The 15,992-nt window shown below is 45.2% G+C and overlaps 1 protein-coding gene across 3 annotated transcripts in view; it reads right to left on the reverse strand.

Moving 5' to 3' along the window:
* Positions 1-3,291, reverse strand: part of ZCCHC24 (zinc finger CCHC-type containing 24) — a 138,980-nt gene extending 135,689 nt beyond the window's left edge. For all 3 annotated transcript variants that reach the window (XM_027860976.1, XM_027860984.1, XM_027860991.1), the window contains exon 1: positions 3,043-3,291. In XM_027860976.1, the coding sequence (XP_027716777.1) occupies positions 3,043-3,285 (243 nt within the window). In that variant the 5' untranslated portion in view covers positions 3,286-3,291. The remainder of the gene's footprint in view (positions 1-3,042) is intronic.
* Positions 3,292-15,992: the final 12,701 nt, after the last annotated feature.

A 15,992-nucleotide genomic window follows, 5' to 3' on the forward strand; every position in this document is an offset into this window, starting at 1 on the left:
TCTCTCTCTTCCTCCCCTCCCTCCCTTCCTCCTTCTCTCCTTTTCTCTCTCTTTCTCTGTCTCCTCTCTCTGTCTCTGTCTGTCTCTCTGTCTGTCTGTCTCTCTCTGTCTGTATGTCTCTCTCTCTGTCTCTGTCTCTCTGTCTCTCTCTGTCTCTCTCAGCCAGCTGCTATTTTAGAGCTGCCTTAGGTCACTCTCCAGGCCCTGAGCTGAGCAATGTGTCTGTCACTGTCACAGCTTGGACTCAGAGTAGATTTTAGGGATGAGATGAGGGAAATATGTAAGGAAGGCCTATGACAACAGGAATTTCGCCTGTAGCCACCTCAGAAACCACACTATAGACAGCAGGCAAAAACCAAACAACAACAACAAAAAACCCTAGTGCTTTGAAAAAGCTGTTAAGGAATTGATCTCTTATATTCCTGAAAATAGAATCTATGGGCACTTCTGTCTGCTCCCTCCACACCACCCGGATATAAAGCCTGTATATTCCAATGGGGTGAAAGTGAGGCACAAAGTATGAGTCAGGTCAGGAAGATCTGAGTTCAAATCCACCCTTAGACACTAGCTGTGTAACCTAGACAGAACCTCTATTTGCCTCAGTTTCCTCAGTTGTAAAATGGGGGTAAATAACAGCACCTACCTTGCAGGGTGTTTATGAGGATCAAATGAAATAACATTTGCATAGTGCTTAGCACAGTGCCTGGCACATAGTAGGTGCTATGTAAATGTTTGTTCCATTCCCTCTCATATAATGAGGCAAGGCAAGACCCTGAATGAGGGGGTTAAATTAGGTGACTTCTAAGGTTCCTCTCAGCTAACTCAGGTCCCTTGATTCTAAGCAGGATACTTTTCAATAAACTGTATCAATAAACTTTTCAATAAACTGGCCATCACTAGGAAGTCTCCCAAGGGCAGATCCTATAAGCCACCAACTTCAAACCACTAAGATACCAGTTACTTCCCTAAATTCCCAAAGTTCCAGACAGGAACACTGGTTCTCCCTCCAAGGCTTTCTCAGTCAATGGAAGGCAAAGAAGGCACATATCAAGGGAACCCTGACCACGGAAAATCAATTAATGTGAACTCATCCCTTGCCCTCTTGTCAAAGACAAGGTCCATTACTAAACCAACCCTCCCAAGGCTCTGGTCAACTGTGACAAATTTCTACTGTCCAGGTGGGCCCCCCTCCCCCAATGGTGACATATAAACAGAAACAAGCCACAACAAAAGGAGAACCTCACTAATAAAAACAACATATACAAAGGCCCTTCCCCCTCCTCCACCTCCCCTACACATTGTGACCCTCGTGGAGGTCACCAAAATGACCAGAACTGATGGGGAAATGACATGATTTTACCTCACCTCTCGCCAAGGCCAAAAGGTAATGAGTGAAGAAGTGTGAGGATGAAGAAAAGAGAGAGAATAACAAATAGGACAGAGTCTTAGAGAGAGGAAAAGAAAGGGGTTAAGGGCTTTATGAAGCTCTCTGAAGGAGATTCAGCTCCCAGAGAAGCCTAGTAAAGTTCGGGAAGCCTCCTCCCTAGCCCCTTTGCTACAAACCACAGCAATATGTACATACATACCTACATACATATGTATATATACATACATACATATACATATATGTATATATATCCAGCTTATTTTTTTGCTTTCTTTTTTCCCCAAACCACCCCCCCTCACCCCACCCCAACAAGTGAGGAAAACACTATGAGTTGCCTTTGTAACCAAATCCGCTGAACCAGTGGACTTTGCCACCCTGTCTGGAGCCCAGGTTTTTAGAGAAGGTCCTAGTGAAGCTTGAACACCTCTCTTTTTTCATCTCTTCCCTCTTCCCCAGTCCAGCTCCCCCTCCCTCTCTCCCCATCCCCCTCTCCCTCCCCCCCAAAAAAACACCCTGGGGCTGCCTAACCCATAGCTCTGTGGGGCTGCCTTCCCTGTGACTTTTTTCCAGACTGGGGGGAGGGGAAGTGGTCTGCAGGGTCACCTTCGAGCCCTCAAAAACCACTTCCTATGTGGTCCCAGGCGACCCACTGAGGTGGGAGTTGGGGAGGAGCTGGTGGATGTAAACTGAGTGGATTTGAAAGACTGTACCGTCCCTGGGCCAGAAAGCAGGAAGGAAAACCCTCCTTTGGCTGTCAGTTCTTCCCAGGATTGCAGGCCCTCTAAAGGAATTATAAAATTTAGGGCTGGGAGGGACCTTACATTTATTCTAGTTTAAATCCACTCATTTTGCAAAGACAGAAACTGAGGCCATTCAAGTTAAGTGACTCCAGCCGGGTTTCGAATCCGAGACTCCAGTGCTCTTTGCACTAGCAAAGGCTTTTCTATGAAATCATTTGGGGCTCATCCTGCAGCCATAAGCTCGTCAAGCCAGCGAAGAGAAAACAGACTTTGGGCAACTCCCAACAACTCTGCAGAATGAATAGATTCTGGGCTTGCCCCAGGCCCTCCCAACGCGCAGGGATGGAGATGGGTTTTGGCGTAGGAAGGATACTGAGGAGGAGGGCACCCCCCTCCCCTGCTCTCTGTCTCTCCTGGGGGCAGGAGTAGAGGTGGGGGTGGGGTGGGGAATCCAGAGTCTCCTGTGGGTCACGATCCCAGACTCCGCCTGTCAGGAGGCACGGCAGGGTGGCCAGTGTTCCTCCCAGGCTCCCCACCCCCTGCTCCGCGGGCCGGACATCCCGGGCCAGAGAGGGCCCTTCAGGGGATGGGGGGTGGGGGGAACAGGGAGTGTGGGGAGGCCGCCCAGGCCTGCGCTTGGCGCGGAAGGGGGGTGGTGGTGTCTCCTGCCCCGCGGAGGACGAGGAGCGACAGCCACCTCAGGGGGTAGGGGGTGGGGGGCTGCCGCGGCGGGATGGGAGATCCCAGGGCGCCCTCGGGGGCTAACCTTGGCAAAGTTGGGGGAAAGTGTTGCAAAGTTGGAAGAGAAGAATGTTGCAAGGTTGGAAGCGAGCCGGGCCAGGCGGGCGCGGGAGGAGGAGGACTGGCCCGGCCGGCCGGCTGGGGAGGGGACGGCGGGCAGGGGAGAGCACCCACCTCTCCGCGCTGCAGCTGGAGGAAGCTGTTGAGATAGCTGGAGTTGAGGGGTGAGCCCAGCTGCTCGGGGCTGCCCTTGCCGTAGCCCAGCTCCGGGTGGGAGGCGCCGGCCGGCTCCGGCCGGAAGGCGTCGAAGGCGCTCGCCTGGTGCGTGTCCTGCAGGGACAGGTAGACCCAGTTGAGGAGCTGGGCCGGCTGGTAGACCGAGGCAGCGCTGGTGTCGATGGCTGACAGCAGGCTCATCTTGCTTGCCCCCCTACGCCTCGGCCGCCGCCGTCCGCTCCTGCCCTCGGGCCCCCTCCACCCCTCCTCCCCGGGCCCGCTGCCCCGCTGCGCTCTAGTGAGGGGCGGGGAGGGGGGGGCTCGATCCCGCGCCTAGCCCTCCAGCCCCCCCAGTGCCGCCGCCGCAAGCCCTCCGCTCCGTCCAGCAGCCCCGCCGCTGCCCGCCTCTCTGCAGCCCGGCCAGCCCCGGCTAGGCGGCCGCGGAGCCCGGAGTGGGGGAAGAAGTTCCACAGGAAACTTTTCTCCCCGCCCCCTTCTCTTCTCTCCGCCCCGGCGGCCGATCCGCTATCTGTCTTATTTCTGACCCCTCCGACAGCCTGGAGCTGGGCTGCAAAGGGGACAGGGCGGAGTCACCGCGCGCCCCCTCCCGCCCCCTCCCGCCCCCTCCCGTCCCCCGCCCCGAACTTTCTCCGATTCCGATTGGTCAGCTCTTTGACCAAGGATGACAAGAGGGCGGGGGAGTGGGCTGGGGAGTCTCGGGGGAGGGATCTGTTATCTGCATATGTATCAAGCACAGGGCCAATCAAAGGCCGGCCTCTCCCCTTCGGTCAGTCTGGGCTCACTTAGGTTGTGGACACAGTCCTGGAAAGATCTCAATTTGAATCAAACGGATTTCTTTTCTTTTCTTTTCTTTCCTTCCTTCTCTCCTTCCTTTTCTCTATCTTTCCTTCCCCCCTTCCCTTCTTCTTTCCTTCTTTTTTTTGTTTCTTTCCTTCCTCCCCTATGTGTCTCTTTCCCTTCCTTTCCCTTTCCCCTCTTTCTTTCTATCTTGCTCTCTGTCTCTCTTTTCCTCCTTCTCACTCGACCCTCTCCCCTTCCCCCCATTTTTTACCCTCTCACATTTTTCCTTCTTCAACTTAATATCACTTGTGGGTCCTTTTTCTTCCTAATTTCTTCCATCTGGAAATTCAGTATGGATACATACTTTTCAAAAGGAAATTGGAAAGTTCAGGAGATTTTGAAGGGATGCAGACTCCAGAGTTTCAACTCCATAATCATCATCAGATCCCTATTTCTTGGCCCCAAGAAAAGTCTCCTTTCTCCCCCCTCCTCCTCCTCCTTCTCCTCCCCTCTTTTTCTTTCCCTCCTCTTTTTGTCTTCATAATTAATTTCTTTCCCCCTTTCCATCTCTTCTTCTGTATTCTTTTTTCCTTTGATTGACTTGCCCCCTTTATCAATACCCTTCCCTTCCTCTTCATCTTCTGCTCTTCTCTTTACTTCTTCTCCTTTCTCTTTTCCCTCCATTTTCCTTCTCCTGTTTCTTCTCCCTAATTTTTTTTTCTTTTTGGTGAGGCAATCTGGGTTGTCACTTGCTCAGGGTCACACAGCTAGTAAGTGTCAAGTGTATGAGGCCGAATTTGAACTCAGGTCCTCCTGACTCCAAGGCCAGAGCTCTATCCACTGTGCCACTTAGCTGCCCCTCTTCTCCCTACTTCTGTTTCTCTTATCTCTTCCCTTCTCTTCTTCCTCCACACTAAGTCTTGGCTCAAGATCTTGAAGTTTTCTCCCTTGGGCAAAATCCAAAACCCCAGATTCAGATTAGACCTTGTATGTCCAGGCCCTAGCCCCTTTTGCCCCCCCCCCCAAATGGATAGAACTAAAGGAAGTCAGAAAAAAAAAGTCACTTCCCTAGAGTGGCTAGAGTTTCTCTGTTTCCATGGTTCTGATGACCACGTGTCCATATGTGACCTGGTGGGGCAAGGTGATCTCTAAAGCCCCTTACAGCTTTAAATCTGTGATCCTACAAACCTATGAACTCTCCAAAGTCCACCTCCTGCCCTGACTTCTCCCCTTCACTCTAGTTCTGTTTGCTGTCCTGCCTCCATGCCTACTTAAAGGTCATTGTCCCTACCCTCTTGAATTCTGTGGCTCTGCCCCTTCCTATTTATATGACTTACAGCCTTCAAAACCCAACTCTTGCAAGAAGCCTTCCCTCACCCATCCACCCTGCCTACCTGAACCTCCTCCACTCTGTTTCCCTAAGTTATTTCATTTGCCCTGTGTTAATATAAGCCTTTGTCTTTGTTACATCGTTGTTCACAGGGACTGTTTTCTCTCAAATAATTGGATATCCCTGAAGGAAAGAATAATTTCTTTTCTTACTTTGTTAACTCTATTTAGCCCAAAGCATATGCACATACACAGTCCTATGCACAGCTCCTGATTCTATACCTAGTAGTACAGAATCCATAAACATTTTTGAGTGACAGTCCTGCTGAGAGGTAAAGGAGTGTCCACTAGATGACCTTTCCAGGCTTCAACCTCTTACATTTACCATATGGTCTGTGGGGCTGTGTAATCAGATAGGTGGGAGAGTTCTGGCATAATACTTAAAAAGGGGAGAAGCCACCTACCAGCCCTAGTGATCATCATATATAACCTCACTTATTTGATCATCATTAGTCATTAAATACAGCACTGAGGGGACCATGTTTCCAGTTGAATTTAAATGTTATTAACTGAGCACCCATCATATACTCACTCAGCTCTGTGCTAGATACAGAAGAAATAGAAGGTGTTTACCCTCAAGAAACTTTCTGTCTAACTGGGGAGATGACTGACATGAAATAGAGAATAATGACAGTGTCAGCAATCTATCAATTGCCTAGCCAGCATATTATACATGCACAGCTACTGTGCCGTGGTTTGCTTGAGACAGAGTTAAAATTGAAAAATTAATATTGCATTAAGAGGAAAAAGATCTAGATTTTTTGTTTCCTTTTTATTGGTCTTTTATCTTTATAAAACCTTCATTTCCAATTATACTTCTCTCCATCTCCTACCCACCAAGTCATCAGTTGTAACAAAGCTTTTAAAAGTTTTAAAAATAAAACAGTTCAGTAAAACCAGCCAACAGATTAAACTTGTCTGAAGATATATGCAGTATTCCACACCCTTAGTCTCCCATCTTTGCAAGGAGTGAACAGAGCTACATTGTCTCAACTCTTACTCAGGACCAATTATAATTATGTAGCATTCAATTTCAGGATTTCATTATTGTTCTTCATTTAGATAATTATCATTATTGCATAAATTGTTTTCCTGCTTCTACTTGCTTTACTCTGCATCAGTTCATGTAAGTCTTTCTATGTTTCTCTGAATTTTTCATATTCATCTTGCCTTATGGAGCTGTAATATTCTATAATATACATTTGCCGCAATTTGGATGACCCATCCTATGATTACATCCCTGACATCTGTTTTGTTTCCAATTCTTTGCTACTGTAAGAAGAACTACTTTGAATATTTTGGTGTACATGGAATCTTTCTTTCTGCCTTTCCCCTCCTTGTAGTAGATATCTAGCAGCGGGATCTCAGGAGATCTGGATTCTAGTCTGTAAAAGGAAGGGTTGGATTGCATGATCTTTAAAGTCCCATCTCCTGACTTTATGATCTTGGGCACCTTGCCGAGCTTCTTCCTCATCTGGAAAAGGTAATGCTAACAGGCCTACCTCAAGGGCATTGAATTAGATCATGGATGTGAAACCCTAATTCCAGGCTTGTGCTTCCCTAAAACAGTCTCAGGGGTTCTAGGATCATCTCCACGTTACCAAAATGAGACATCGAGGAAGTCTCTAGTGGAGGTGGGCAAATATAAAGTTCTATTATACAGATTTGAAGATCTTTGCCCTGCCCTTGAGGATTTTACTCAGAGGCAAGACTTAAATATATACATGAACCAAATGGAAGGAAATTGTTAAACTATACACAACTATGGATAATAAATAAAAGATAGAGGGCTGGGAAACCAAACACAAGATATGTAACTGATGAAAGTGAATCAGGAGAGGTGATATAGTCTTGGTACCCAGATAACTAGCAGGGAAATATGATGGCACAAAACAAACCGCTACCTGAAATCATCCAATAAGACTCATGGACCTCCAACTCATTCAAGACCCTAGGGCAAGGGTGTAGTGGAAGAAGCGTTGGATTGAAGGTTAGATGATATGGGTTCTAGTCCCAGCTTCTGTGACCCTGGGCAAGCCACTGAAACTTCTAGCCCTCAGATTGCAAGAAGTCTGCTACAGCTGATCAAGGAGACATCAGCTCACCCTCCATACTCTCCAGGCCCTACCCTCCTCCCAAGCCACAGGCAGGGCTGACGTTGTCTGTCCTTTTATGGAAGAGTTCTTCATGTTCATCGTATGTAAATTCCTCCCCCTTCTTTCAATTTCACATCCAGTTTCATTTAAAGAGAGATAGAAAGAGGGAAAGAATGAGCCAAACATTTTATTTATAGCTTCTCGGGCACTGTGTGGCTGTCTCAGGGGTGCTGCAGTGTCTTTGGAGGTTCTCTAGAAGCTACCAGGTCACCTAGAGGCCACTAAGATAGGCTTACTCACATGGGAGCCTGACTTCCTGCTGAGGACTGGGATGTGAACAGGGCCAGACAAAGGGATAATGATAATTGACAGACCCAGAGAAATGAAGTCACTTGTCAGTTGTCATATATGCCAACATGCCATAATTCAAACTCAAGTCTAGGGTTCTTCCAGCTAAACTACATTGTCACTGTCAATAACAAGCATTCATTAATCACCTACTGTGTTCCAGGCACCATAATAACCATATAACTTTCTATTTCCACTAGTACCTATTCTTCCTGGGTTACTAAAATCAAAGTTGTTTTCGTGGTGTAGATCACAGGACCCAAAGTTCAAAGACCTGAAGGTTTTAGTGGAATGCAAGCTCAATTATTTAAATTATTTTTAAAATATTTTTAAATTATTTAAATATTTAAAATGTTTTATTAATATTATATATTTATTTATTATTAAATATTTTTTAAAAATAAAAGAGAGGGATACAGCTAGGTGGCACAGTGGATAGAGCTCTGGCCTTGGAGTCAGGAGGACCTGAGTTCAAATCCAGTCTCAGACACTTGACATTTACTAGCCGTGTGAAACTAGGCAAGTCACTTAACCCCATTGCCTCACCAAAAAGCAAAAAAAAAAAAGTCAATGTCATTTTAAACTGTGTTCATAAAACTATATTTTCCAGAGTGCAGGAGGTGAGAGACTCACTATACTCTGCCCTGTTCAGAACAGACCTGCAAGGTTATGTTCATTTGTGTATTCCACATGTTAGAAAGGAATTGAAATAGGAGAGTTGCTAAGGTGGCAAGAGGCCTGGAGATGATGCCATTTCAGGATCAGTTAGAGGAACTGGGGATGTTGAGGCTGAAAAGAGAAGACTTGGGGGGAGGGGGAGATACAATAACTACCTATGAGTATTTGAAAGGATCTTATGTGAAAGGCCGTGTAACTTTGTTCTTGGGCAGATCACCTCCCTGGGGTTCAGTTTCCTCACCTATCAAAGCAAGGGCTTGAACTACAAGATCTTTCTGAGATCTCTTTCAGCTCTCTCATCCCTTCCAGAATGAGCTGAAAACTTGCTAACAATTAGAGCTGTCTAAAGTTGAACAACCTGCCTCAAGAGTTCTAAATAACTGGAGATCTGCCTCATACGGCAGGCTGACTGCCTGTTGGGGATATTGTAGAGGGAATCTCCACTTCAATGAAAGTAGTTCTAGATGCCCTCCTGTGTCCCTGCTGATTCTGAAATTAGATAATTTTGGTGACCCAGTTCTTTTGCTAACTAGTCAAAGATAAATCATGGAATTCAAGCACATTAGAGCTGGAAGAGATCTTGGAAATCAATCTAAACCTTGTTGTATGGTAAAGGAAACTGAGGCCTAGAAGGGTGAGAAGAGTTGACGGTAAAGATGAACCTAGAACTGATCTGAGTCCCAGTCCTGGCCCCAGGGCCCTTTTTGTGGGGATCTAGGAATACAAGAGAAAGAGGAAACTCAGTTTCCACCTTCACAGAACCTATAGTCTAATTGCGGAGCAATGAGAGCAACAGCAATACTTTGTGTTTATATAGAGCTGAAGGCTTGCAAAGTGCTTTAAAAATAGTACCTCATTTGATCATCAAGACAACCCTGTGAGGTGGGTGCTATTATTATTCCCATTCTACAGATGAGGAAACTGAGAGCACTTAAGGACTTGCCCACCATCACATAGCCATTAAGTGTTTTAAGCAGACTTTGAACCAAGGTCTTCTTGAGTCTAAACTCAGTACTCTATCTACTGTGTCATAACAGAAAAGTTGGGGAGGGGGGTGATTGGAGGGGGGAGAGAGGCAGCTGGGTGGCTCAGTGGATAAGCCTGGAGTCAGGAAGACCCGAGTTCAACTCTGGTCTCAGACACTAGCTGTTTAACTCTGGACAAGTTGCTTCATCCTGTTTGCCTCAATTTTCTCATCTGTAAAATGAGCTGGAGGAGGAAATGGCAAATCACTCTGGTGTCTCTGCCAAGAAAACCACCAAATGGGGTCCCAAAAAGTCAGACACAACTGAAACAACCGAACAGCAACAGCCTGGTGTAGTGGAAAGAGATTTAGAGCCAGATGACATCGGGTTTGAATCTTGGCTCTTTTGCTTACTACCTGTGTAACCTTGAGTAAGTCCCTTACCTTCCCTGAGCCTCAGTTTCTTCATCTGTAAAATGAGGAGGTTGGACTAAACAATCTCTAAAGGCCCTTTCAGCTCAAAGTTAAATGGTCCTCTGCCATGCGTTGTAAATTGGTTTCATGCCTCAGATTTCTAATCTGCCAAATGTGGAAAAAATCCCTGCCCTGACTACCCATAGTAACATAGATTCATTGATTTAGAGCTGGATGGGACCTTGGGAACCATCTAGTTCAACCTTCTTACTTTCCTCCAGATGAGGAACTGTGGCCCAGTTGAAGGCCCAAGGAAGTTCCATAATTTCCCAAGGTCACAAGCTTTCTCCCAGGTGTGACGATACGGATAAGAAAGCATTTTGCTGAGTACAAGTCTATGGGTAGGATTATTAAGTCATGGAGCAAGGAAGTTGGCTTTGATTGTAAGAATAATCCTTGCGTGATGTCCTTATTATGAATGGTGAGATCTCTCTCCTAATGCTCCATGAGGTGGCAAAGTTATGCTACTGTAGAGGCAAGGGAACTGAGATATGAGGTGACTGCTAACTGGTGATGATGTCTGTCAGTCTAAGCTAGAACCAGGCAGAATATTAGAGAGCAGAATGGAAAGGACAGCCCTGACCCCCTCTCATCCAGACTTTGAAAGACTTGTGTATGTCCAAGACTTTTCCCTGTTGCTTAGAAAATGATGTCAAGTCAGTGGTATTTTCCCCCTTTTCCCAAGTGTCCAGTATTGATAGGGCAGAGAAAAACAGGTCTCTTGATAACATTTAGCCTGATAATACTTTCTGACGGTTTCCAGGGAGTGACTCCATTCCTGGATGGAGGTCTGTGTGCCCCTGATTACTACTATTGTTCCTTGGGCCCTTCACAACTGGCACCACGGACTATGCTTTGGGAACAGATACTAGGAGGAAAAGGAGGGGGCTTGATGAGGTCAGTCTTCTTTTGTTTTGTTTTTTCTCTTCTCCTTCCACCCCCCGTACACTCTAAACCAACAGGGAAACCACCCTGAACACTGGATGGGAATTCTATTTTCCTAGGAAAAATTCATGTCCCCCATGCTCCAGTCCTCCCTGTATTCCCGCTCTCTCTCCAGAAGAGAAAAAGTTTCAAAATTCTAACCCTCTTAGATCTAAGAAGGGAAAGTGCTCTCCCCTGGTATAAATCCCTGAAATGTGTGGACCAGACCCTAAACTCACACGGACTGAATTCAGTGGGAAAAGGGGGAAGGGTTACCTCCTAAAATCTTATCCCTTTGACCTGGTACAGTAGAAAGAGCACTAGTTCTGAAGTCAGAAGACCTGGGTTCAAGTTCAGCCTTCAACATTTCCTACCGGTCCGGCCCTTGGGCAAGACATTTAATCTGCCTGGGCCTCAGTTTCCTCATCTGTAAAATGAGGGGGTTGGTCAATATGGCCTCTGTAATTCCTTCCAATGCTAGACCTATGGTTCTATGCCCCCCAAAACTCCCTCCGGGAACTTTGGAATATAGCTCATGCATATATTTTCACTAACGAAGATAAAATGATCACAAATTCCATTCAGGTATTCAAGGTACCAGTGCATACCAGGTGTAGGACAGTCTTTATTTCATTCCGTAGAAAATGCAAGGAAGACTTGCATTTTGGTCCTTTTAGAAGGACTCATTATTTTTAAAATATATTTTTATTTATTTCATTAAATATTTCCCAATTACACATAAAAAAGTAAAACTCATTTTTAAAAATTTTGAGTTCAAAATGCTCTCCCTCTTCCCCATCCCTCCCCCTTCCTTGAGAAGGCAAGCAATTTGATGTCGATTATACATGCGAACTCATTCAAACCATATTTCCATATTAGCCAAAGACTCATATTATTTCATGAAATGAGAACAATTCTCCTTTCCCTTTTCAATTAGTCTCATCTTTACCCCAAGACCCTATAGGCTTCTAGTCATACAGTACCACGCTAAAAGTTTTAAATGCCCCCTCCAGACCACCACAAGAAAGAAAAGAAATTGGGAGAGAGACAATCCCCCAATGTGATGATGAGTTTTACCTTCTTCTCAGGGTTCTATCAGGCTGACCTAGCCTTACGGTCCTGCCCTAAAGGTTTGAAAATACAATAGAAAGAAAACAGAGTCAGCGCTGCCATGGAGGCAGTCCTTCCCCAGCATTCTGGCACAAGTCTCATCTTTACCTCCAAGTATCTATCTATGCAGGCGTCCAATTTTACAGTCCTAGTCTAAGGGCTCGGATGACCCTTGAAAGAGATGAATACGGGGTTGCTACAGAATCCACCCTCCACCCCATCAGACCTACACTTTCAAATAAATAGTCTGGGACTGGTAGCAAAGGGCAAAATATGATTTTTTGCTCCTGTGTTATGACTTGATCCTTTCTTGTTCCTTCAACTCTGGTACCATATATTCAATCCCCTTTACTCCGAGAAGCTGGTGGTGTCTCTGTCTCTGTGTCTTCTCTCTCTCTCTCCCTCTCTCTCTCTCGTTCTCTCTCTCTCCCTCTCTCGCTCTCTCTCTCTCTCTCTCCACAGTAGCTACAGTACTGAGCTTAAAATCAAGATCTTGATTCAAAGTCTGCTTAAGACATTTAATGGCTAAGTGATGGTGGGCAAGTCCTTAGCTGCTCTCTGCCTCAGTTTCCTCATCTGTAAAATGGGAATAATAACAGCACCCACCTCACAGGGTTGTTTCGGAGATCAAACGAGGTAAAATATTTATAGCACTTTGCAGACCTTCAGTGCTAAATAAATGTAAACTATTACTACTGCTCTTATTAATCCCTGACTAGATTATTGGTTCTATGAAGGTGGAAACTGAGTATTCGTTTTCTCTTGTGTTCCTCACACTGTTTAACACACGGGTTAGCATCTAGTAGGTGTTCAACGAAGAGCAGAACAGAACAACTGGGCATGTTACATTTGAAGCCCTGAGGAACCAAGGACACCGTTACGGGTTTCTCCGTTTAGAATAAAGACCCCAGCACATGAAGACATGGAGCCTTTAGGCCCGAGTGCAGGCAAGGGATGATTCCTTAGCCCCCTGAATGCATTATGAAATGCTATTACATTTGAATTTTATTCAATGAGCATCTATTGAGTGCCTACTATGTGCCAGGCATTGTGGTAGGGCCTGAAGAGACAAAAACCAAACCAAAATGGACCTGGTATTAGAGGCCAGATTACATTCTACTTGGAGGGACCAATGTGTTGGAAGATGCATAAATACCAAAGATATATGCACAATGATTCCAGAAGGGAAGCCCTCTGGAAAGGCCTCCTGGAGTCAGTTAGTGACCGAGCTGAGCTTAACCTCTTATACAGGGGAGCTTCAAGGAGGCCAATCTGGATGGAACATAGATCACATAAGTGGTTGTAATGGGACACTGGCTTATAAAGTCAAGTGGGGTCAGTCTGTTAGGGTCTAAATAGGAATTTATAGTTTGTCCTAGAGCAATAGGGAGCCACTGCGGTTTCTTGAACAGGGTAGAGATATGGTCAGACCTTTGCTTCAGGAATATCGATTTGACATTCGTGTAAAAGACAGATTTGAGAGGGAAGAGACTGCTGGTATTTTTATCGATGGTCCATTCAGCTTCCAGGATTCCAAGAAAAGGCTAATGATTTACTAGCTAATATTGAGCTTTGTTCATTTCTCTTCTCCTTCTCTGTTCTCCCAGTTCCTCAATGACCACTTCCTGTGCCCCTCTCTCTTCCTGGGAGCAAGGACAGGAAGAATGATTTAAAAAAAAAAAATCATTCCTGGCACAGGTACCACATTTAGGCAAGAGCTGGGTCTTAGCTGAGGACACTCAGCAACAATGCCTAGCCCCTTTCATGCTTCCCCTGAAATGGTTACTGCCTCCAGGCTGGTCCCCAGGACTTGGCTTCTGAGCTAGTTCAAGGTCAAATTGTGAAGTTTGTCTTCTGTTCCCTGGCACTTCCCTTTTTGTAATGCTCTGGCCAAATACACAGTGCCCTTATGTTCACTGCTAGCTGCCCAGAGCGCTCTTTAGTAGCCATAAAGGTTTGTCCTGCCTTCTCTGAGCTCCAAAATGCTCCGTCCCTCCTCTTCCATCCATTCCATCCATGGGAATAACACTGGAGACATTCATTCAAACTGAAGTATGAAAGATTAAAAATTGGTTTATATATTATTTTCCTAAAGAATCTGTCTATTAACAAAAGAAATTTAGCAACCCAAAGGAATAAGATTCCAACGATGGAATTTCAGGTAGTGTTACAATAAGTAGGTATTTTGCAATCAATCACTCTGATCACCGCCTCAAATAATAACTAGCTCTGTCTGGTTGAAGAGAAGGGGGAAGAGAAGGGAGAGCTCGGCCTTTCACTAGAGAGTTTTTGTGTCTTGGAACAAGGCCGGTGATTGGCTACAGTCCCCAATACTCAGGCCTTCAGGGATTGGAAATCTGAAATCACAGAAACTCAGAGCTGGAAGCCCCTTACACATGACCTAAGCAAATCATTTACCAATAGAGGGATTCTAATTAGACATCTCTGATTGACAGTCATCCAATCTCTACTTGAGTATCTCTAGTGATGGGGAATTCATTACCATGGAAGGCAGACTGTATATTGGATAGAGTGTCCAGATTGGAGTCAGGAAAATCTGAGTGGCCTCAGACACTTACTGTGTGACCCTGGGCAAGCCACTTCATCCTATTTGCCTCAGTTTCCTTATCTGTAAAATGAGCTAGAGAAGGAAATGGCAAACCACTCCAGTATCTTTGCCAACAAAACCCCAAAAAGAGTCAAAGAAGAGTCAGATTCAACTGAAAAATGACTGAAATTGGATTGATTGAAATTGATCATTTTGGCTCTTCTGAGAACCAGGTGTTCTGTGATTTATGACCACATGAGTAGCATTACTCAGAGATTTTTTTTTTCTTTTTGGTGAAGCAATCAAGGTTAAGTGACTTGCCCAGGGTCACACAGCTAGTAAGTGTGTGGTATCTGAGGTCAGATTTGAACTCAGGTCCTCCTGACTCCAAGGCCAGAGCTCTATCCACTGCGCCACCTAGCTGCCCCTAATCAGAGAATATTGATGGCAGAAAGATGGGCTTTTGTGGTGGCAAGTTGCTTGGGATCATTTCAAGATCTGTGTGATTTTAAAAATGCAGTCCTTCTCTCTCCTATTCAGCTCCCAGTCAATGACAATCTTTAGCATCTATTCAGAATGTATGAATTGATGGAAGAACTCAATGTGCAACTCATCCAACAGTATGACACAGTCAGGGCAATTCTCATGCATTTTTCATAAATTTCTTTTTTGATCCATTCTAATTTTTAGGAAAACTGTTGCTTGGTTATGGTTTCGTATTTGTTATGTTGTTGTTGTTGTTGTTGTTGTTGTTTAGTTGTTTAAGTTGCGTCTATTTGTCACCTCATTTGGGGTTTTCTTGGCAAAGATACTAGAGTGATTTGCCATTTCCTTCTTCAGCCCATTTTACAGATGAGGTAACTGCGGTAAACAGGGTTAAGTGACTTGGCCAGGGTCACACAGCTAGTAATTATTTGAGACTAGATCTGAACTCAGGAAGATGAGTCCAGTACTCTATCCACTGTGCCACCTAGCTGCCCCCCTGTAGTAACCTATTAATTTTCCTGTTAAGTCTTTCCTCTAGATTTCTCATGCTTTTTTAAAATGAATTCCTCAGGATCTCATTTCATTTATTATATGATTTTAAACCTCTTGCTTCATTTCTTTTAGGAATTCCAGCTGACCTTGTGGTCATGCTACTTTTTCTCTTATGATTTGTAGATAATTGCGGAGTTATTCTCTTCTTCTGGGTTTGTATCTTAAGTATCCCTAGTTCCAAAATAGCTCTTAATTGTTGGTATCACTTTTTTTTTCCTCACTGATTCTTCCAACCTTACTTCCTTATTTGAGACTTTTTCATAAGGCCAGGCTCTGCAGAGGTTTTGTATGGTCCTGATCTGGATTCTCTGGAGTCCTTCTGGTGCTTTCTCCTGATATTAAATCCTGTGTTCTTCAAGGATCTCAGGGACAGCTCAGTCTGTGTACCTGTAGGCTTTCAGCTCAGCCTACAGTCTGATCTCAGATGGAGTCTGAGCTCTGTCCTCCAAGAGATCTGAAAGCACTATGCCTGGAGTCAGCTTCAAACACCTACTAGCTATGTGACCCTGGGCAAATCACTTAATCTCTATCTGCCTCA

This window comes from Vombatus ursinus, unplaced genomic scaffold (assembly GCF_900497805.2).
Source record: "Vombatus ursinus unplaced genomic scaffold, bare-nosed wombat genome assembly UNPS02000749.1, whole genome shotgun sequence".
Taxonomy (NCBI): domain Eukaryota; kingdom Metazoa; phylum Chordata; class Mammalia; order Diprotodontia; family Vombatidae; genus Vombatus; species Vombatus ursinus.